General features: G+C 49.1%; 1 protein-coding gene across 7 annotated transcripts in view; it reads left to right on the top strand.

Moving 5' to 3' along the window:
* Positions 1-17,787, top strand: part of TOM1L2 (target of myb1 like 2 membrane trafficking protein) — a 57,585-nt gene extending 39,798 nt beyond the window's left edge. For 5 of the 7 annotated variants that reach the window (XM_025894508.2, XM_025894510.2, XM_029957790.1 and 2 more), the window contains 4 exons: positions 1,858-1,923; positions 9,231-9,290; positions 11,789-11,825; positions 12,395-17,787. In XM_025894508.2, coding sequence (XP_025750293.1) covers positions 1,858-1,923; positions 9,231-9,290; positions 11,789-11,825; positions 12,395-12,543 — 312 coding nt within the window. In that variant the 3' untranslated portion in view covers positions 12,544-17,787. The remainder of the gene's footprint in view (positions 1-1,857; positions 1,924-9,230; positions 9,291-11,788; positions 11,826-12,394) is intronic. The other 2 variants (XM_025894509.2, XM_025894511.2) reach the window with 2 other exon arrangements.
* Positions 17,788-21,666: the final 3,879 nt, after the last annotated feature.

Genomic DNA, 21,666 nt, shown 5'->3' on the forward strand with positions numbered 1-21,666 from the left:
ACCTGGGGAAGGATTTGAGATTCTGCTCTTTGTTCCTGGCTAACCAAACACAAGGGGCTTGCATTTAGCTGCTGGTCAAGGGGGCTGGATTCCCCTGGTGGCCTCGGGGTCATGTCCTTATTTATTAACACTTTTGTTCCCAGCCAGTTCTGCTTGAGGCACCAGTGCAACGTGTCATTCACACCAGCAGAGCTGCTGCTCTGCCCCAAGTGTTGTCAGTTCAAAGGGCTGTGGATAAGCTCGTCTGATGGTCAAAGTTTTTTGGGGCAAATGCTTTATGGGTTGTGGAACTTGGGGCTCTGAGATGTTGTGGAGACTTTCAGACTCTTTTCAAAGGTCCTAATGACTGTATCATGTAATCCGAAGAGCTTGTTTTGAAATGCACTCGCTCAGTAATTGGTAAACACTACTTTTTCTCAACTGTTGTGAGGCTCGTGGGTGTCTCTTCTTAAAGGAAACAAAAATTAAACTCTCCTAAAGTTACCAGCCCCAGCAAAAAACTGGCAGTGCTTTGTAAATGAAAGACAGGTTTTAATTTGGGTAGAGCTAATTTAAGAACAGCTCTAGGGAGGAGCCAAAAGCTTTGCAACACATTCTTCACACACGTCTCGTTCCAGCACAGTTGTCCAGTGGTAGAATTCAGCACATCCCACATTTCTGATGTAGTCATTCTCGGAAGGGTCTGTAGAGAGGAGGCTGATCACGTGACATTAGCTGTCTTTTAATGTGATTTAGCAGCTGGAAACAAGATGAGCTAAAAATACACTGTTTTCTTAATATTGCTTTTCCATGTTGGGAATTGCTTTTGTTGCCACAGAGTTGTTGCGTGATCACAACTGGGAGGAGAGGTGTCCAAGAAACAATTCTCTGGTGTTACACGGAGAGTAGATGAAATTGGAGTGATTTCCCCTGTTTATTTTTTTTTCCTCGGGAAATGAGACATAAAAGGTTACAGCTGATTCTCCATTACCTGTGGTAATGGGGACAGGAGGGGTGTCCCATGTGTGCAGGTATCTGGGTGGATGCACACAACACTCCCTGTTGAGCTCGCCCAGTTCTGGCAGGGCTGGTGGGCTGGAACCGCTGCGCTCTGGCGGTCCCAAAGAAGCCCCTCCAGAGCTAGAGATGACTCTGCATCCCGCCCTGGCTCAGGGAGGAGATGCTGAAGGACAAGAAGCCATCTTAGAGTGTTTGTGGTGCTGTGCCATGCAGTCTGCAGCCTGCTCAGGGGAACTGGATGCATCAGCGCTCCTTTAACCTCTGTGCTCTTCAGGAGGGGCAGTTTGAAAGGCTGCCAGGACACTGCAGCAAACTGCCCTGCCTTACCCTCCACTCAGCACCATCACTAGAGCTGCCATGCTGTTGGCGTGGGGCAGTCTTCTGCTGAGGTCAAGGATGTGAGCAGGGCGTGCTGCACCCCACAGCTTCATAAACAAGGGAAACTCCACAGAGCGTGACACGAGACTTTCCAGTGCACTCTGACTGATTTCAGTAGCTTGTACAGCCTCACTTTTCCTTCTTCTAAGAAGATGACAAACATCAGCCTCACTTCTAGCCAGTGATTGTTTTATTTTATCATTACTTTTATTTTTAATATCAGCATGAAAGAAGTGCTAAGACCTTGTGAATTGTCTGCAGGGTGAGGTCTGTCCCCCACTGGACAGAGCTGACAGGCAGCAGAGGGGAACACAGCTGCTGCCAGAAGCTACCATAGGCTTTGTGTGTGTGTGTGTGTGTGTGTGTGTGTGTGTGTGTGTGTGTGTGTGCATGTATGTGAAGTTTTAAATTGTTATATTACCTTATTACGGGTTGTCGCTGTGGTTTCTCTCTTTATGGACCTTTCTGTTCTCAACACAGAGGAGAGGTAAAGGTGGGAACTCAGACATGGAGCCCATAGACAAGTGGCTAATTACACAAGGAATGGTGAGGACTTCACCAGTGAAGCGATTCCTACTGCCCACCCCAGTCCCTGACCTAGAATAACCATCCTCTGTTCACCTCTCGTCCTGCCCTGTTGAACCGCTTGAAATCGGACAGTACAAGGAGTTCATTTCCCACCTACATCATTACCTGGGGAAAAGGGAAAGATTTGCACCAATTTCTGGTTTATACAGCACAAAGACCTGTAAACAACTGAATCATTTGTAGGATCCCATGTCACCTTCGGAAGAGGCCTGGGGATCCAAGTGGTTCCTTCTACTGTCTTGATTTATTTATGCAGTATCCACTTTTCGAGGGATAAACACAAGTCTCATGGATCTTATTCATAAAGAGGACACTTGCTATTTGTCTTTAAAGCAGCCTTTTCTGGTAGTGATTTACTTCATGGTCTGGAATAAGCATAGGGAAGTTGTGGGATCATACCTAATTGAATTGATTAATGTAGGGATACTTCTTTATGAAAGGAAGGAAATGGGAGAACTCCTACCCAGATTTACCTCTTCCACTGGCATTAGGAATCAGACTCCAAAAGGTACAATAATGTTTCTGGCTTTAAGGATTTAATTCCTGTGTCTAGTGATGCCAGTGCCCTGATAAAATCGGGCTTCTGAAGATCACTGAACCTGTGCACATTTTGACCTTGTTTGAAGTTGTCCTTCATCAACATGCTTGCAGAGAGAAGTTCAAAGCCTGCTTTAGGTGTAGAAACCAGAGGAAGGGAAAAAATAGCCTCAGCTATGCCTTAAAGCCAAGTTCTAAGACCAGTTTTATACCTTTGGACGATGTAATCCATCACTTTTAAGTGTTTGAGATTAGTACCAATAATGGGACCTAACTGTAGAAAATCCTCCTGAGACAGTCCTGGCTGTAGCCGAGTTCAGAAAGGTGCAGGGAGAATTCCCTTTGGGCTGTGGTGTGCTGGCAGTGCAGTGTGTGGGGCTGGTGTCAGGAGGCCCATGGAGCAGGAATGCCTCACTCCAGAGAGATCCCTGAATGTCCCAGACTCAGCTGCCCAGTGCTACAAAGAGAAGCAGCCCAGAGAGTATAATGTTGAGAAAATCCAAAGTGTGCAGTATCAACTCTGTGAAACACTTTGCATTTATTCTTCTGGATTTAGGGCTAATCCAGATTATTTCTCAGGGACAGTTTGGCAATTTGTCCCAAGTTTGCATGGCTGGTGCACACCCAGTGATTGGGCACGTGTTGTATCTGCCTGCCCTTGCAAGCACCCAAAAGCAGTTCCATGCCTGCTCACACACATGGATAAGCCTACTGTGGCTACCTGTCCTTGGGAACCAGAGTGTCATTTTGGTGCTGTCCAAGACCCAAAGCTCATAAGATGAGAGTGAAAAGCTGTAAAATGAGCAGCAGTATCAGCTTTGCCTGTGATGCTGTTGACTGTGGCTCACAGAGGCTCTCACTGTTCAGTGGCTCTGTTGCAGCCAGGGATGTGCTGTGCCACTGTTAGATGTTCATCCATAATGAATAATCCAGTGATTGAGTTAGTTCCTCTTCTTTGCCTTTCCACTGTTTACAAGAGCGGGGAAGCATGAAATCGGCACCCCTGCTGTTCACACCACTCACACCACTGCTTTATTAAAAAAACAAACAGCATATTCCTTCATTGGCTTGTGGTTATTCAGTCTGGAAAAAGGATACTGCAGCATTCATGGAGGCATATGGATTTGGGGAGGGAAGGGGGTCTGGCTGTCCAACCAGCCTGTCACCTTGTTTGTATGCTAAATATGAGAGAGAAATACCTAAAATAAAACTAAACTAATCATTAACTCCGTTTCTCTCTTAACTGGCTGTAGTTCTTAACTGTATTTATTAATATGACCTGTAGCATTCGCAATGCCAGTGGATAACTAGAATTCCAGGTATGAACTTGATGTGCCCACTCTGGTAATCTTTTGTACTTCTGAAATGAGGGGGAAAGAGGGGTGAGCTGACACTGCTGTTCCCTGTGCCTGTACAACACTGAGACCACTCAAAGGGAATTCTCCACCTGCCAGAGTGGTTCTCACATCCCTCATGACCTCATGTTGTTCTGTCCAAACTGTGATACATTGCAGCTTAGGGTTGAGTCCTCCCCACTCCATTTCTGTGCATCCCAGTTCACCACACGCCTTTGCAGAGACAATCTCTGGCTCTACTCTCCCAGTGAATTTGGCAGCGTTGTTCTTGTTTCAGCTTAACCTGTAGCTCAGTTCTGCTGGTGAGGTGATGCCAGGACCATGCAGACACAAGCCACACCCTTTATCCATTCCAGCTCTGCCTACAAAACTTACACAGGCAAAATGATATCAGCCAGAAAATGTTTCTGGTTCAAACATGATTTAGGGATGGGAGATGAACTGTCCCAGTGCCAGATCTGTCCGCAGTGTGAGGTCAGGGTTTTGCCATGCAGGTATCACGTGGGTCTGTACCAGCAGCTCTTAGGACAGACAGGTTAGTGCAGGTGGTTCCAGTTCCCTTCTCATGAGATTGGACAGCTATTGAGATTTGCATTAATATGCAATAATATTGCATATATTCCCTTTGTTGGAATAATCTGTCACCCCATTCACGTGCCAAGTGGATTATTTGTTATGAAAGTGAGAAGCGGGTGTTGCTTAAGCCACCATGTCAAGACATTAATTGGGACAGTGGCAAGGGAGGGATGAAACTGAACCAAAATTCCCAGAAAGTGATTTGAACTACTCTCAGCATTGTATCCTGACCACCAGCAGCGAGCCTGGCTAGAGAGGAGAGCGCTCTCTGTAGTAAAGATATCTGAGCAAAGATTAAATGAAACCCCTGTTAATTAGTAACCAAGTGAGATTCCGCTATGTGCCTTCAAGAGAGAGACAGGATCTGAGATGTGGAAATCACTTGGGTAACAGACTGTAGAAATACGTCCTCATCTTGGAGACTTGAAGTGCTTGAATTGTGGATACACCAAAAAACAGACATGAGAAGATCTCATTTGTTCCATGTGGTAGGACCCCTCTCCCTTTTGAAGGCAAGCAGGTGTGTTCCCTTTAGCTGAAGACCACGTGGGTCTCCTTCCCTGTCCAGCTGTGACGTTTTTCAGAGCTCTGGACAAGGGTGATCCCACACCCCACGTGAGTGAGGTCTGTCACTGTCTGGGCACGCCTGTCAGATCCAGATGGGCTGGTTGTTGTACGGGCACAACAGGCTCTGTTGGGGAACACGCTGCACCCGAGCTCTGCCTTCCCTGTCTGTGCAATGTGTAGACACAGCTACAAGTGATCAAGTTGTTAATTTAATCCTTACATGTGAAGTCAAGCGTGTTCTAATATTGAGGGCAGGCAGCTATTTCAAGATCACAACAGCTTTAAATAGATGGTAAGGCTGTAGTAGGAAGCTGGAGTAGCCTACTAGTGTGCTCTTAGTGCTGCCACTAAGGAATGACAGACCTTTCCTTAGTACTCCTAACCAACAAGGAGGAGTGAGTAGCAACTAACCAAGTACTGGTGTCAGCTTTGTTAAACATCTAGAAAGAAGTGGAATTAACTAAGCTATTACAAGGCAGTAGTCTAGCAACAATTAGCATAAACCTTGTTAAACATTTTAAGAACATTAATGAGCTCACCTAGAGACCTGAATTGTCATTTCATACCTGCTTCTTTTCCAGTGGGATCATTTTTAATAGAAATAAAATGTGATAATAATAACCTTAAACTGTCTTTTTAAGGGTAGAATATTGGATCTTATGACTTGTGAGGAAATATATTGGCAATACTCTTTGGCTTTTGATTGCTAGTGAGAACATCAACACAATCTAACTGAGATAAGTAGGAACTTGAATTCCAGGTTCCTGTGGGTTTTGTGGGATTGAACACTCGCTTTTGTTCTCCCAGCCCTCCTTTTCCATTTCCCTTTCAGGACTGTTGGGATGATCCCATTTGTAGGATTTTCCAAAGACTAAATAAAAAAGGAATTTGGACAATCAACCCAACTTTTAATTAAAGCCAGTTACTTAAAGCACCCAAAAATATGTTGTGACTTAATTTCCATTTACTTTGAGTATAGACTTTTAAAAAAAAAATTCACAATATCTTTATAAAAACAGCTCTTGCAGCCAGAACTGACTATCTGGGGAACTGTCTTGCCAAGACTGAGAGCTTCACTAGACCATGGATGTTTGCATAATCAAAGTATTAACAAGACAGTACCCCATTCCAGAGCCTTTTCCATGTAGTCTGTGGCTGCCACTGCTGTTTGTTCCCAGAAACTGTTGTCTTTTTTTAACGTGTAAACTAGTTAATTTATTTTTACATCTCTCCTGTTGGGATTTAAGGATTAGTTAACAAAACTCCCCTCCACATTTTTCAGTTTAGGGCTTTTGGAAAGGGAAGACTTGCCAAATACCCAAGTGACTGGCAAAAAATTAATTTCTCTGTGTGGTTGGTTTAAAATGAAATATAAATGGTACAATGTGTAGTTAAAATAATTTAAAACTTCCAGTTGCTTTTTGAGAGTTCTCTCGCCTCTTTATTCTCGAACAAATGAAACCTGACATGTGTAACCCATGTTTTATGGGGAAAATGGGGCTCAGAGTCTGAAAAGAGCAAATGGGAATTTTAAGCAATAGATACAAACCCTCAGCTCTTCTGTGGGTGTGCTGGGAGACAGGGGAAGCTTTTTAAAAGGTCAGTGCTGAATAGCAAACGGCTGACACACTCAAATGTTTATCTTACAGCTTTGTCTGCTTCTCTGCAAGAAGTGTTCTTGCACTTCTGAGGGCTTTGTTTGTTTGTTATAAGTAGCTCAAGCTGAAAGTAGAATTCCTTTTTTTCTTTTTTTTTCTTTTTCTTTCTTTTTTTTTTTTTTTAAATCTTAAAAAGCACCACAGCACAAACTGCTGTGCTGTTGAGCTGTTCTTCGAGGACTCCTGCAAACTCAAGAGTCCCGTGATTCTCGGGAATCCAATCATCTGTCATGTTGTCAGGATAACCAAGATTTGGGCTGCTGTTCCTTCTAGTACAGGGACCACAGGACTGCCACGCTTTTTAGAACAGCTGCTCTTATTGTCATAGAATTATAGAATCCTGGAATGGTTTGGGTTGGAAAAAAAGATCATCTCATTCCAACCCCCTGCCATGGGCAGGGACACCTTCCTCTAGCCCAGGTTGCTCCAAGCCCTGTCCAACCTGGCCTTGAACACTTCCAGGGATGGGGCAGCCACAGCTTCACCTACTGCATTCAGGTTAAGCAGCACAGGAGAGAGACAGCAGTGCAGCCCCTGCAGTGGGTTTTAGGTTGCTGCTGGCTGAATAAATTCATTACTTTATATCTCTGAAGCCAGTGTTTTAGAAAGCTGTTAAACTAACAAGGCAATTCTACAAGATGCAACTTGTCCTTGGGAAGGAGCGTGTTGGAAGATGTCACAGAGCCCTCCTCTTGTGAGTGGCTGTCTGGGCCAGCTCACAGCAGCCCCACCACACTCCAATAGATGATCCAGCAAATTTATCCTAAAACTGGCCCATTCCAAAGGAAACTACAGGAACTTATTTTCTGTTTGGGATCTTCGTATATTGGCTGAAAGCAAAATGACACCTTGTACCTCTGACCCTTCTTGGATCTGTCACGTGCACTTTGTCCAGGAACCTGCCGAGTCAGAGCCCGGTGCCTGTCTTGGTGGGAGATGCTTTGGGTTGAGCCCTGAATTTTCAGTGCTTTGACACAACTAACCCACCTTAGCAGACCTCACCTCAAGCAAGGGCTTAACTGACCTCAGTACAAAGGACCATTTGATTCCATAAAAAAATTCCAGAGGAGCTTTGCTAAACAGCCTCAGCCTGTGCTGCTGCCTCTGTGATCCAGCATCTGTCTTCCTCTGCTAGAAGTGCCTGAGAAAACTGCATCTCCCAGTAAATTTATCTGCCTTTTTCAGCTCTTTTATGGAATCACAGAATCATTAAGGTTGGAAAAGACCTCTAAGATCATCAAGTCCAGCCATTAACCCAGCACTGGCAAGCCCACCACTAAACATGTCCCCACCCACCACATCTACATGTTTTTTGATCACTTCCAGGGAGGGTGATTCCTCTGAGGGGTTTCTGGCAAAGCTGTGGAGAACCCCTGACACCTTTTCTGCCTAGGAAATCCTCTCCAGCAGCGCCAGGTCTCCTGCCTGCCAGCCCCAGTGCTTGGCCGCCGTCCTCTGGCCTGGAACCTGCGTGTCTGACATTGTTTTCCAAGTATTTTTCAGGTTGTCCTTACGAGATCTATTGTGGTGTTTTCCTGTTTACCTCTTCAGGCCTCTGTTGTATTTAAGCAGTGTAGCTAAGTCAGGAAATTCTACACCTAATACCCAGTAATTTCCCTTCACTGCCCCAGTTGCCTCTAGCGCTGTGGGAAATCACTGCACTTCAGCTGCCCCTGCTCTGTCTGTAGCAATCCCACCAGTGACATGAGTGGTTCTACTGCAGGGGCTGAGGCAAACCTTCCATGCCTGGATGTTAAACTACCCCTGGAGACGTACAGGCAAGCTCTGGAGAGCCCTGCTGCAGCTCTGGAGCCGGGGGCAGTGCGTGCTGTGCTCTCTTTTGTCCCATCCTCCTCCTCACCCTCACCTCTGAGTCTCCGCACTTTGCACTGCCAAATCTTGGGTTCTCCTGCCTCTGCTGCCAAGGTGTAGGAATAGGGAGCTGGGACAGGTTTGCTTTAAACCGTTGTGTCAAGGCTTGCCAGGTCCCGGTGGTGTGGTGGGAGGAGGATCTGGGAGGAAGCATGACTGTGCCCTGGGCTCTGACTCCTCCACCTGCGGGGAAAAACCAGATTGTTTTCATAGCCGTGTTGCCTGAAGACTTTGAGCCCCTCTTTTTGCTAACTCTTCACTGGGGCTAATACTCATTTAAAAAACAAAAAAAAAAGGTGTAAATTTAACATTTCAAAACCTAACTGATATCCAGTATTCTACCCTTAAAAGCTTTTCACGATCAGGATTAGAATCATCAGTCCATCTTGATGGTTTTAATACATGGTCGAGAAGTTACCCGTCTTATGCTGGCATCGTCACGTCATCCCCCATAATCTTTCTCTTGTTTTTTTTTAGCCTTGTTGTTCATAATTTCCTTTCCAAGTTGTTTCTTTATTTGAAATGCCATTTATATTTTGTTGCCTTTTTTTTTTTTCCAGCACATCTTACATCTTTGTTTTTTTTTTTTCTTCTGTTTGTTTTTAATCTTATTTCTGGCGTTTTCCATCGCTCTGTGGCCATGATTGTGGATGTGTTTTGGTTTTTGCCTGCCTTGCTGTTCTCTCGCTGCACTCCCTAGATCCCTGTTGCACAGTCCTCTGTCATGGATGACATTGAGGAGTGGCTCAGTACCGACTTGGTGAGACTCTTTATATTTTCATTTTTCACTTGTATGGGTAACTTTCAATGCATTGCTGAGTTCCTGGTACTTCTCGTAGCAGGAAGCAGTGAAACTTCCCAACCAGAGAGCTTGGTTCCCTTTGAAGGGAATATCTAAGCAGGAGGAGACAGGGTTGTGTTCAGCAACTCAATCAAAACACTTTTTTCTGAACGGTTTTAATTTTCCCTTCTCCATGTGAACATCACAGAAAAACATGTGTTCCAGAAATCATGGGGTTCTGGTCCCCAAATAGGGAAGCATTAAATATGGGCTGAAGTTTTCTCCACCAGGTTTAAAGCCCATGTTTTAAAGCTGAATTATTTAGACAGGATCTAAGTTCATGTTTATGTTGAGGCATGCTTTTAAGAGATGCTGGATCAGGGCTTAGATTCCTTTCAAATCAAGATGTCTTTGTTAAACTGGTAGGCAATCTTGACATGTTTCATAATAGTAATAATAAAAATTTATAACAGTCTCTCTTCAGTGTTTATAACTTTCAGTTTCTCCTAAATTATTATTGTCTGGTAATTATTAAACAAACAAACAAACAGCAGAACTAAAAGTAGCTTTTCCTACGCTCTGGATTTTCTTTTGCTGTCCCAACACACATTTGGTTTAAGCAGGGTACAAGTAGTACCCATTTATTCTGTTGGTTTTTTTTTTAATGTAAGCATCTGGCTCAAATTAACCAAGTGCATTTGGGGGAGGGGGCAGGTGGTGGGTTGTGTTCATGTGTTCTTTTAAACATGGTTTTAGTGGACTGAACTTGTGGTCACCATATCCCCAAGGATCATCTCCTTCCATTCTTCCAGCTTTAGGCAGAACACTCCCTACTCCTTAGGGTCTCTCCCAGCCCCTTGCTGTTGCCTGCTCAGCTCCCAGCTGGGAGCTGTGGGGTTCAGGCTCTGGCTCTGGCAGCAGAGCTGCCAGCAGGCTCCGGCACGTCAGCCCTCCCCTCCAGCACTGGAGGAGCTGGCTGGACTGGAAGGGAGAAAATTCTCCAGCTGCCCAAAGGTGCCTGAAGTGCTTAAACAGATTCTGGGTTCAGCGTTTGAGCTTGGCTGTCTCTGAAATGTCACTGGGTTCTAGCTGCAGGTAGGTTTGTCAGGCCCCGGTACAGGAGTCACTTTCAAATTTAATTATAAACTGGCCTCATTTTGTTAAAGAAATACAGTAAATGTAGCGTGTCCACTCTGTCTTTGGCATTTAAATTAATTTAGCGGGAGAGAAGATCTGATGGAGAGAGATGGAGGTAGCTCTGTGCATCTGTCATGCCCTGGACAGTCCTGCCTAAAAGGAGCAAAGGAGAGAATTGTCCTGTAAATGCCTGAGCAAGCCTGAGGGTGTCCCTGGGTCCCCATCCCAACTGTATGTGGGTGCAGCAGAGAGAAGCCTCTGAGAAAATTTGGGCTGGATTTTTGTTTTTCACTCTGGGTCCCCCCCTCCTTTTTTTGTTCATGGTTCATTTCAGTTCTCTGCTTCCCAGCTGAGGAAGTTGCAGATTAGGTTAGACAATTGTTATTTATTTCTTTGCCCTTTTTGGGATACTCTGGAACAAACTCTCCCTGTGAAGCAGTGGCTGCTGTGTGAACCTTTAGAAACCTCAGTGCAGCAGGAAACCAGGAGATGCTCAGGCACTCCAGTCAGTATGTCCCCACTCTCCTGGCAGAGAAGCCAAATATAGATAAAAACTTTTCTTTTTCAAAGCAGGTTCAACATCAGGTTTTAAACTAGTATTTTTATCCATCTTTAATATCCTGATAGATTGGCAAGGATGCATATCACTGGACTTCTAATTTCCTTATTGGAAATTCACGTTAAAATGCACACAGCTGGTAGAAATGCAATGACCCCCAGCATTCCCAGCCTTTCATTCTCATGGACAGACACTAACTGCCATCATATCCTTTATCCAGCCCACCCTGGATTTGTCTTTGTACAGCATGGATACAGGAAAGCTATATTTTTGTATGGATTTTAAAATTAACTCCCACAGGAGGAATGTTGGCCCCAAATGATTTTGTAGCGCGTGTCCTTTGTCAGCTAAAAGTGCATCTTATTTGAAGAGACAATGCAAACCACAGTCCTGACTTTCTTAAGGACTGTGTGACAGGAAAGATGCCATCTGGTACAGTGTGTGTGTGACTCACACAGCTCAGTTTTGGGCCAGAATTACAGTCTGAAGGGGAAACAGTGCTGGACTGACACTCAGATCCAATGGGGAAAGCTTAGCTATCCACCAGCAATCTTCAGAAACATCTCAGTGCTCGTCCTCCTGCTCTGCAGTGCAGTGAAGTGTCAGTCCTCACTGGCCTCCTGACGTGGGAGCTGTGTGATTTCCCCAGGTCGCCCTGCTCCGATGGTTAATATGTGGAAACGAGTGGTGGAAACTGTCCAGTTGTATTAAAGGTGGAGGGGATGACAGGGAAGGGGAATTGCTGCCTGTGTGCTCACGTGCCTTTTTGTTCCCATTGCAGAAAGGCAACGAACTGGAAGAAGGAGTGACCAGTGAAGGTAAGCAGAGATGCCCGTGGCTATGAGCCCTTCTCAGGTTAGTGCTCAGATGGAATTTGCTTTGATCCCTGCTGAGATGCTGCCTTCTCCCAGCCTGATGTTCCCCAGCAAATGCTTCCGTGCTCAGAAAGGTGGGAGGAGAGCATTTCAGAGCAAAAGGTTCATGTTTATGGTGTGGGGAGCCCTCCTGGCTGTAAGTGCTTCCCTGCCATCTTCCTTGGCTGAGCACTGTGTTTGTGCCAGCAGGAATGTGTCCCCAAGCTGCTCAGCCCTTTGGAATGATGTTTCCCTGGTTCTGTCACAGCCGGTGGCATTGTGTGGGTTTGATTCCAGCTGCTGCCTGAGCTCGGGTGTCTCCAAGGACGGCTGTACCCTTTCCCGAGGAAGTCAGGCTGTGCCAGTATGTGTGCCTGCAAACTCAGCCCTGCAAACTCCAGGCACTGGAATTTAATTCCGGGACACTAGGCACTGGAATTTCAGCCCCCCCGCTAACCTCTGTCCCTGGGGCCCCACAACCACAGGTCTTACCTGTCTTCCTTCTTGTTTTTTTTTGGTTTTTTGCATTGCAGAGTTTGACAAATTTTTAGAAGAGCGAGCCAAAGCGGCGGAGATGGTTCCCAATCTGCCATCCCCTCCCGTGGAAGCCCCCACCCCTCCGACAAACCCCTCCGGCAGGAAAAAGCAGGAGCGCTCGGAGGACGCCCTCTTTGCACTGTGAAGGTGGCTCGGAGCCGCCCTCCCACCCCTGTGCTCCGCGGGCCAGTGTCGCTGTCAGGCCACTTTGTCCTCCTTGGCTAACAACGACCCCCCTCCTCCCCATTTCATAGTTTGCTTCTCCTTCCCCCCCTCCCCAAACGGTCCACCCCCACAAGCTGACTCTTTCTATTTAAATCCAACACTATTCCTGCCAGACCACGATTCTCCAGCACTCGCTTAATCCCCTCCTTCCTGTCCCAGCTGCACAAAACCAGCTCTTGATGCTGAAAACCCCTTCAGAATGCACGAGTACGTCACACTGGGCTGAAACAAAAGCCCAGGGGGGAGAGAGCAGCCTTGCCCTTCAATTTATGTAGGGATCATCCTCTTCTGTAGGCAGGTCCTGCCAAGTAGACGGCTCTGTCAATCAGCATGTAATTGACTGAGCTGGAATGTTCAGGAGGAGTGTGTCTTTATTTTTAGATAAAATGTTAATGTATTGGCTTTCGTGTTGGATTCGGCAGCAAGGAACAACTGTTCCCCTTTCAACATGTGCTTCACAAGTTAAAATCCTTTACTCTCCCACTCACACATCTCCTGGTACCATATGGTGGCCGCTTTTCCCCACTTTCTGTGGCGTTTCATTTCTAAATCTCACAGGGTATTTTTTGCCTTGTGTTTTATCTGGGCTTGCTCTAATTTGAAGCAGTCTGTTGGCCATGTCCAGTAGCTCTGGCAGTTGATGAGAATGGGAAATGCTGGGCTAAATGGATGCTGTAATGCTGATGCAAGGAAGCACCTCGTTCCTTGGGAGAGCACTCTCACACGAGGAGTTTTCCTGGTGCGTTTGCCTTTTAAAATAGCTCAAGTTATTTTTTCTTTACCTTAGATTCCTTCTTGGGTGACTGTAGAGCTCTGCATTTGGTGTAAATAACATCCATGCAGATGGATGGGACTTGCTCGTGGATGGGGTGTGAACTGAGGTTCCTGGATTCCCTGCCATGCCTGGTAGGATAGACATGCTGGTTCTTGGGGGTAGGGATGAGAAAGAGAGGCAAACCCCAGAGGCTTGTATGGAACGCTGAGGGAGATGGTTACCATGGAGGGATTAGCTGTCCCAGCCTGTGCTGGAGGTGAAACTCCTCATTTCCTTCTAGTTTTGCACCTGAGAAAGTGTTGGATGACTGTGGCTGTGCCATCTTTAGTTTTTGGAGAGTCCTTTGATCCCTATGCCCTTTATTAACGCCCAGCTCCTACGGGGCTGCAGTCTCTGTGCAAACAAGCATATTCCCTTGCTTGCCAGAGGCATGGCTCAGAGTGCTGCTCCTCTGGAGCTGCCAGAAGGGATTCCAGCATGTGTGCCTGCCTTGCTGGGCTGACAGGCAGAGCTGGAGCAGGCAGCTCCAGCCATCACTGCATCCCCCAGCATGTTCCTTGGGAGGAAGCCAGTAGTGCAGGATGGCAGGATCAGAGGGCTGAGCACATGGCAGGAGAATCTCCCATACTGACACTTTAGGAGAGGCACTTTATCAGCTGAACGCCCATGCAGGCAGGAGGCTCCAGCCCCCCCTTCCTCAGGACGCTCCTTGGCTTAGGCAACCAGCCCCTTCCTTCTGACCTGACATGTCTGAGCTTCCCGGGATGCTGATGTGTGTTGAGCTCTCTTGGAAGTTGCTCTAGACTAAGTGATAGAAGCTTTTATCTCAGCATAGTGATTTCAGCCCATACCACACTCTCTGGGGACCACACGCTTTGGGAGGTTGGGACACACAAAACCTGTTACCAAATGGCCTGATGGGCAGCACTGATGGTCTGTGAGAGCAGACACATTAATCTTTGAAGGGAAGTGTTAGTGCAGGATTTCCAGCCTGTCCCAGGTCAGGTGTCACTCTGTGCTCTCCCTGCTCATCGTCTCCTCTGTCCTGCCTTGCCTGCATCCTCTTCCAGGATCCCTCCATATGTAGCTGGGCCCAGGCCAGGTTGCCCTGCCACCCCTCTGCACTGATGTGGCACCTCATTGCTGCTCTGTAGGTCACTGCTCCCTGCAACCTGGCTTGCAAGAGGACAGGGAAAACCAGTGTAAGGATGGAGATCGCTTGGGGATCAAGCTTTCCTCCCCACTTGCTGGCCCTCTCCCCAGTTGAAGCCCTTCTGTGTGGGTCTGCAGAGGGTTTCTCCCATTCCATCTTCTCCGTGGCTGCTGGAACGTGCCAGGACAGTCTGCCTCAGCTTCACTGTGCACTGCTGCTCCCACGCACTGCCCTCGCTCTCAACAACAAGGTGAGCCCAACGCTCAGGGATTAGCACTGCCAGCTCTTGCCTTGCTGCAACACGTCAGATGTGGCCACCAGCTCCCAGAAACCTGAGGAACCTTCTGCAGCAGCGCTGATTTGATTTCAGATGGTCTGGTGATCGCCTGAGCAGTCTCGCCAGCTCAGAATGAATTGCTGGTATTCCCGTCAATGCAAAAAGCTCTGTGGGTGTTTTAAGTGTGTATTTTCTCTTCTAAATCCTTGAAACACATTGACCCTGTAAATGGCCACATCAGGTGATTCTAAGCATGTTAATCCAGCTTCCCTGCCAAGCTGGAGGAGATAATCGCATTGCTCAGGCCTGGGGACACTGTCAGATGATGCAGAGTGGCACGGATGTCACCGGCGCTGTCACCGAGCCCCTGCAGCGTCCCACTGCTTCGGGACTGCTGGCCCTTCGTCCTCCACCCCTAAGCCAGAAGGTGCTGGGGGCAGTGTGTTGTCAATGCTTCTTTCTGTCCCACTAAACCTGTCCTGGGACCTCCAAGGTGTTGCTTTAGGGACAATCTGGTCCCTTTCTGGAAGATTCTGCAAAGCTGTTGGTGACTGCTCGCTCCAGCTGGGAGGAAAAGAGATAGAATGAGAAGGGTGGGGCTGGAGGAGATACAGAGCGTGTGTTGGCTCAGCTTGAGGGGCTGTTTTGGTGCGTGCAGCCTCAGGCACTGCATGGTCCCCACTGACACCCCATGTTATCCACAGGAAAGCCAGGATACTGCTTGCAGGGGGTGGCAGTGCCATCGGCACAAGTGGTGGCTTTGCTGAAAGTAGAGCAGCTCCCAGGAGATGCCTGCCTTGGGAGGAAACATACTTTTGGAAGGACCCTGGCTGAGTCTAGAGCCCAGATCCACCAGACCTGGCTCTCAGGGCTGGAAGCACTGAAGGAAGATAACAGAGCGTGCGGCAGAACGGGTGGTTTAGCCCAAACCTTCTTTAACAAACACAAGAGTTACGCTAGAGCTTCCCAAATGTCCTGTATCAGGATCTCTCATCTTCCCTGTCCTCTTGTGGTCTGCAGAAAACCGGAGCGGTGGGAACTGTCTGAGGGAAAGGGAAGGGGTTTTTCACTTCAGGAGACCAACTTCTCAATTTATTCTTCCTTTGCTTTCACGCCAAGTGCTTCCTCTGTGCAAGTGGGCAGAGGACTCGTGTGGCTCCAACGCTTGCGAGAACAGGGATGGAGCTGCAGCCTGATCCACTTTCCATAAGAAATAACATCCCAGCGCTTTCTAGGCATATTAGGAATCACAGCTTGACACTCAATGACACTAAATTATTCTCGGGGTCCTTTGTAAGTTCTAATCATGTCTATTCTAGGTTAAAATATTTATTTTGTCAATATATTTTCTTTCCAGTGTGTTTTTTAACCTCTTCTGTTAACCCTTCATGTGCTGAGATGTAAGAAATGAATGGTTTCTATTTAAATATATTCTTTGGGGTTTTTTAATTGTTCTGTGTAGATTTCAGCTGCATCTTCGGCAGGTGTAATAGATAACAATGTGCTCTACAGACATTTAGGGTGTTTAGGATGTAGGTAAGGCTCATAGGAGAACTGCTCATAAAAACGTAGCACGGTGTCTCTTAAAGGGAACAGCATAAATGCAGACACTAGTCCATACTGGGACCCTCACGTAGCCTCCAACATACCTTTTCCCTTCCGATTATCACAGCCTCCATCTCTGGGATGTGCTGATCAAACCAGCTCTGCCATTCCCAGGGCTGGTTTTGCACCTCCAAGCTGAAAGACGTACAGTGGGGATTTCTGTTTGTTTGACTTTGGCTTTTTTTTATGGGATACATTGGCTGTTTCCACTTTGAAATGGAGGACTCGGAGCTGGCTGTGGTGGCGAGATGTTTCCCTCCAGTGGTGGAAGAACAGATCCGGGCCATGGTTTCAGGCCCAGGGCAGGGTGATGGTCCCTCCATCAGCTGCTGAAGGAGCCCTGGCTGTTCCTGCTCCCCTAGTCCCTGCTCTCCTACTGTCACCCACAGGGAGAGGACATGCAGCCCAGGAGAGCAAATACAGCTGCATTTCCAACACTGTTTTGTCCAATGAGTTGTCGAGTCTCTTGTGGCTGCAGGGAGTCCTGGAGTGGGAACTGCTTGTGCTATCTTCATCCCCGTCCATCCCTGTCCAGCTCCGTCATTGTTTACCTCCTCAAGTTTAACCACAAGGCTTGCGGAGCCTCCCCTGGAAAAAAACAGCTCAGGACAGTTATTTTTATGGAAATAATGAAGCAGTGAGTGGCTTTAGAGCCATCTCGGAGGTAACCCTTCCACTGCTGGGGGCTCCCACCAGCCGAGGAGACGAGGCAGGAGTCCCCTTGCCAGGTGCCCTCACAGCACCTTCCACCTGTCCCTCCCAAACCGGAGCCTCCGGAGCGGGCTGTGCCTGTCTGCTCCAGCCCCAGGCTCCCCACACCTCCTCCTCACCTGGAGAGAGCTGAGGCTGTGTGTCACCAAAAGCCAACTGGCCTCGAGCAGCGCCGAGCTCCGGTGCTGGTTCTCTTTAGCCCATGGCAAACCCACTCCAAACTTCCCACCCTGCTCCGTGTTTTTATGAGTACGAGCTCCTCATTCCATACATGTTCCTATGAGCTGTCGTTAACCCTACAAACGTAACCTGTGTAATAGCTTCTCTGTATATTACAGCTGTAGGCTTTCCAGATAAAAGTGGATAATATTTATTTACTGAAGATACTGGATATTTTTTTGTTTGGGAATGGGGTAGGGGGAGAACGGGGACATAACTGATTAAAGAAATCGACTATGTAAAGAGAAACAAAATACACAAAAAGCAGAGAAACCCAACACTAAAACGTTGCTGTATTCACGTAGAAAATGTTTCCGTTAAGGACAAGACAACTGTATTAATCTGCCATTGTTTAACTTGCTCCAGAAATCATCTCCTTGGTTCCTGCATGTGAGATATTCCAATAAATACACTATTAGTGTGAGCTGGGGGTGCTATTGTCTGTCTCAGCTGGGGACTCGCTCAGTTCCACTGCCTGGCCTGAGGATAGGGAATGAGTGAGCACAGGGGACATGTGTGGCTCTTGGGTGCCCATCAGATGTCCAAATTTGGAATCCTCAGTCTCCTCCAGATGACAGAACCCAGGTATTCCCCCTCGAAGAAATGCTGTCCCCTGCAGATGCTCTTTGTGGGTCATGCTGTGTGAGGTGCTGTGTTGCCACTGCTGGTAAATTTGTTCCCCACTAAATTCTTGCACATCTTTTGAGGCTGACAACAGGCCTTGGTGACCTAGAAAGTGACGGGTCAGGAGCTGTTGAGCACTGCACATGGTGATGTTCCCAGCCCATCCAAGGGCCACTTTCCTGACTCATCAGTCAGGAATTTCTTCCAACATCCCCATTATGATGGTGGTTTTGATGGGCAGAGGATAAGGGAGAGCATCAACTTAGGAACCCTGGAGAAGTGACACTGGCCAAAACCAAACCAGTCTGTCAGAATGGTGCCCTCCATCCTGCCCGTGGAGATCCAAGCTGATGGTTTAAAGCTGGGGAAGGGGTTGTGGAACAGCTGGAAAGATGGGTTTCCTCTCCCTGTAGCCACATTATTAGCATTAAATTGGCCCTGCCCCAGCTTGTTTATCCCGCACTGATCATGTGCCTGGTTTGCTGTTGGATACATTCAGGGTGGTTCTTGGCCTGGATAATTGGGAAAGGTGTGGAGCTGCTGCTGCCCTGAGAGGGCAGAAATCGCACAAAAAGCACTGGGTCAGAAATGTCCAGCGCTGTGCTGGGGGGCTGTTGAAGAGGGGGCTGCTGGAGCAAAGGGCTGCATCACACTGTCCTCTGCAGCCCCACAGTCACATGCATGAGGCAAAGATCCCTCTAACCCCAAATTCTGCCTTTAACAGGGGCAAAGTGGGTGCAAAGGGAAGACTGTAAGAGCAAGATAAGCATGTGGGGACTTGCTTTTCCCATGTGTGCTCCCCCCAGCCACTGGTCATCCAGCTCCCTAAACCGAGCATGGATTCCCCAGGTTTGTGAACCCTGGTGGGCTTCTCCTCTCCAAACCTGCTCCTGCAAAGACTGTGCATGGGCTGGGAGCTTCCACACATGGCACCAACCTCCATATGGGCAGAGGCCTGGGCAGGGTGAGTGTCATTGCTTTTTGGCACTGGGGAGCAGGTTTGGATCCCAGTGTGAATTGGAAATGACCACACGGGCATTTGCCTTTTCACATTTCACCTTGGGCTAAATAAACCTGGAGCGGGGGCTGCACTAGAGTGACACTAAGCCTGGCTTGGGAAGGGGCAGTTGGCAAAGCAGAGTTACAGGTAGTGAATGAAAGAAGAGGCTTTAAATCTGTTTGCGACACTAATTAATGATTAACGCCGCTCTCTCACATAACAAAACAACCCCGGAGCAGGCGGGATGCCACAGGCTGGGAGCACGTCCTGCCGCCTTCAGCGCAGGGCTCAGGTGTGCTGGCCGGTGGGAAACATCCGGGGACTCACTTCGAGGGGGCCCACCTGGCTGAGCGAGGGTGCAGCAGGATGTGGGATGCTCCGTGCACGGTGCCTGGGGCTGCCACATTCAGGCACAGCCCGTCCCGGAGCTGTCGCTGCCGCCGGTGCAGCTCGGGGCGATGCTCCACTGGTGAGACCTATGGAGCCGCATGAGCCGGCCCGGCCGGCTCGGTGGCCAGAGCCCAACCATGCCGGGGCCAGTTTGTTTTCTGTCTCATCCATCCCTGCGGTTTCCTCCCAGCCTTGCGCTCAGGAAAATGTCTCAGTGACTCCGGAGCGAGCACGTGGCCCGCCCGCCATCCCCCCAGGACCGACATGATGTAATCGCGGGCCCCGAGCCGTGATGTAGAATCACTCCACTCCGGGCTGCTGCGCTTATTGGCTGCGTGGCCCTGGTCCTACGGGCGGGGTTTTCCCTATCCCGCAACCCAGCGCACCCCCGGGAGCCCCGCCCCGCGTGTCATCCATCACCCCCAAACCTGGCCCACGGAGCCGCCGCGCTGCCTCATCCTTCGCCGGTGCAGGCAGGATGCTGCTCTTTGCTGCGGTCCCCCCTGGAACAGGGGGAAGTATCCCGTGTGGGTCCCTGGGATGCACAGACCCTCTGGATCTGGATCGGGGAAGGGGGCCTGGCAAAATCCGGCTTCTCATGCAGTTCATGCAAAAATAAAGCCGCGTTTGTGCGTGTTATTTCCCTCCTCCAAGTTTATGCATGTGATTTCCCTCCTCCGTGTTTATGGGTGGGATTTCCCCCCTCCATATCCCACGGAGAAGGCTGTGCCCCAGATCTTGTGTGGGTTATTAAAGGTCTGTGACCCCTATGCTCACAGGAGGCTCCTCTAAATCCAGGGGGGCGACAGCACATCCATATGTCCAGCCCTGGAAACCTTCCTTGTCCTCCTGCAGCACATGGACTGCTACAAGGAAAGGGAAAACCCACCACCAGAGAGACTGGCTTCTCCCTGGTGACCCCAGTAAAAATGGGGGGGGAGCACGTGGCCCCCCTGCACACCCCGTGGCAGCTCGTGGATCTCCCAAGGGTTTTCCATAGTAGTGTTTGCCGTGCTGAGGGATGTCCGAGTGGCTGCTGGTGCCCTGCATGTGGGTGACACTGCCCCAGCTGCTGGTGAAAAGCTGAACCAGGACTGCCTGGGCTCGGCCCCAGCTCGGACACGGGTCAATGTCCCCAGAGTGAGGAGGCTGGAGTGGGGGTGAGGGTGCAGAGGGGACCTGCAGGGCTGTGCACCTCCAGCTCTGCCGCCACCACATGCACACACAGGGTGCTCTGCGGGGTCCTCATGAGTCCCGTGTTGCACCGGGGTGTCCTGTGCCATGCAGGGGATCCCCATATTGCAGAGGGGTGTCTGCTGCCAGGTGGGAGCCAGTGAGGCTGGGGGGAGGTTTTTAAGGTGCAACCGCGTTTAATGAATTCCCAGGTAGCCTCAGATGGTGCTTGGTGGTAGGGAAGAGGAGAGGGCAAACTTCAGGGAGCCGATGTTGCAGTGCATTTTCTTTTCCTAAATGAATCCTGGCAGCAGGACAAACCAGGACACAGGGCCTGGCATTGCCCTGCTGTGAGTCTCCTACACTGAGACCCACCAACTATGGCCAGCCACAGTGCTGATCCAAATGTCACCAGCATTTTTCCTGGATCCCACAACTGGTGGCACCTGGAAGGGTGCATGGCTCATCTGGGGCTCACCGGGCAGCATCGATGTGTCCCTAATCGGGTGTTTGGGAGCTTCTCCCACCCTGGGCCATGCCATGGATGGGCAGTGGAGCTGGGACATGCTCCAAACCCTGGACCTGAGATGGGGAAGGCAGGTGCCCCCAGCCTGGGAACCACAGGACCTTCAGGAGGTGACACGATGGCCCAAGCTCACTCCAACACGCAGCCTCCATGAGGTGCTGAGGCTTCTGCAGCCATGGCCATCACCTCCTGCCCATGCCAGCTGCCCTGCTTGCTCTCTGTGTGCCCTGTCTGGGGCTGAGGGGGGTTTAATGCCCAGCCCAGGTGTTTAGGACCCAGCCCAGGGATTTGGTGCCTGTCCCCAGGGATTTGGTGACTGTCCTCAGGGGTGACTGATGTCCCCAGAGCTTGGTGATGTCCCTAGGGGTCAATGACTTTTCCAGGGCTCAGTGTCTGCTCCCAGGGCTCGGTGCCTATTCCCAGGGGTCGGTGACTTTCCCAGGGCTTGGTGCCCATCCCTGGAGGTCGGTGACATCTCCAGGCGTTGGTGACATCCCCACAGGGAACTCTGCCCTGCTCAGGGGCTGCAGCGCCTGCCCTGCGGTGCTGGTGCACCAGCTCCCTGCCCGATGCCGCGGGGGTCCCGGTGC

Source organism: Manacus vitellinus, unplaced genomic scaffold, assembly GCF_001715985.3.
Source record: "Manacus vitellinus isolate BGI_N305 unplaced genomic scaffold, ASM171598v3 scaffold_12_pilon, whole genome shotgun sequence".
Taxonomy (NCBI): Eukaryota; Metazoa; Chordata; class Aves; order Passeriformes; family Pipridae; genus Manacus; species Manacus vitellinus.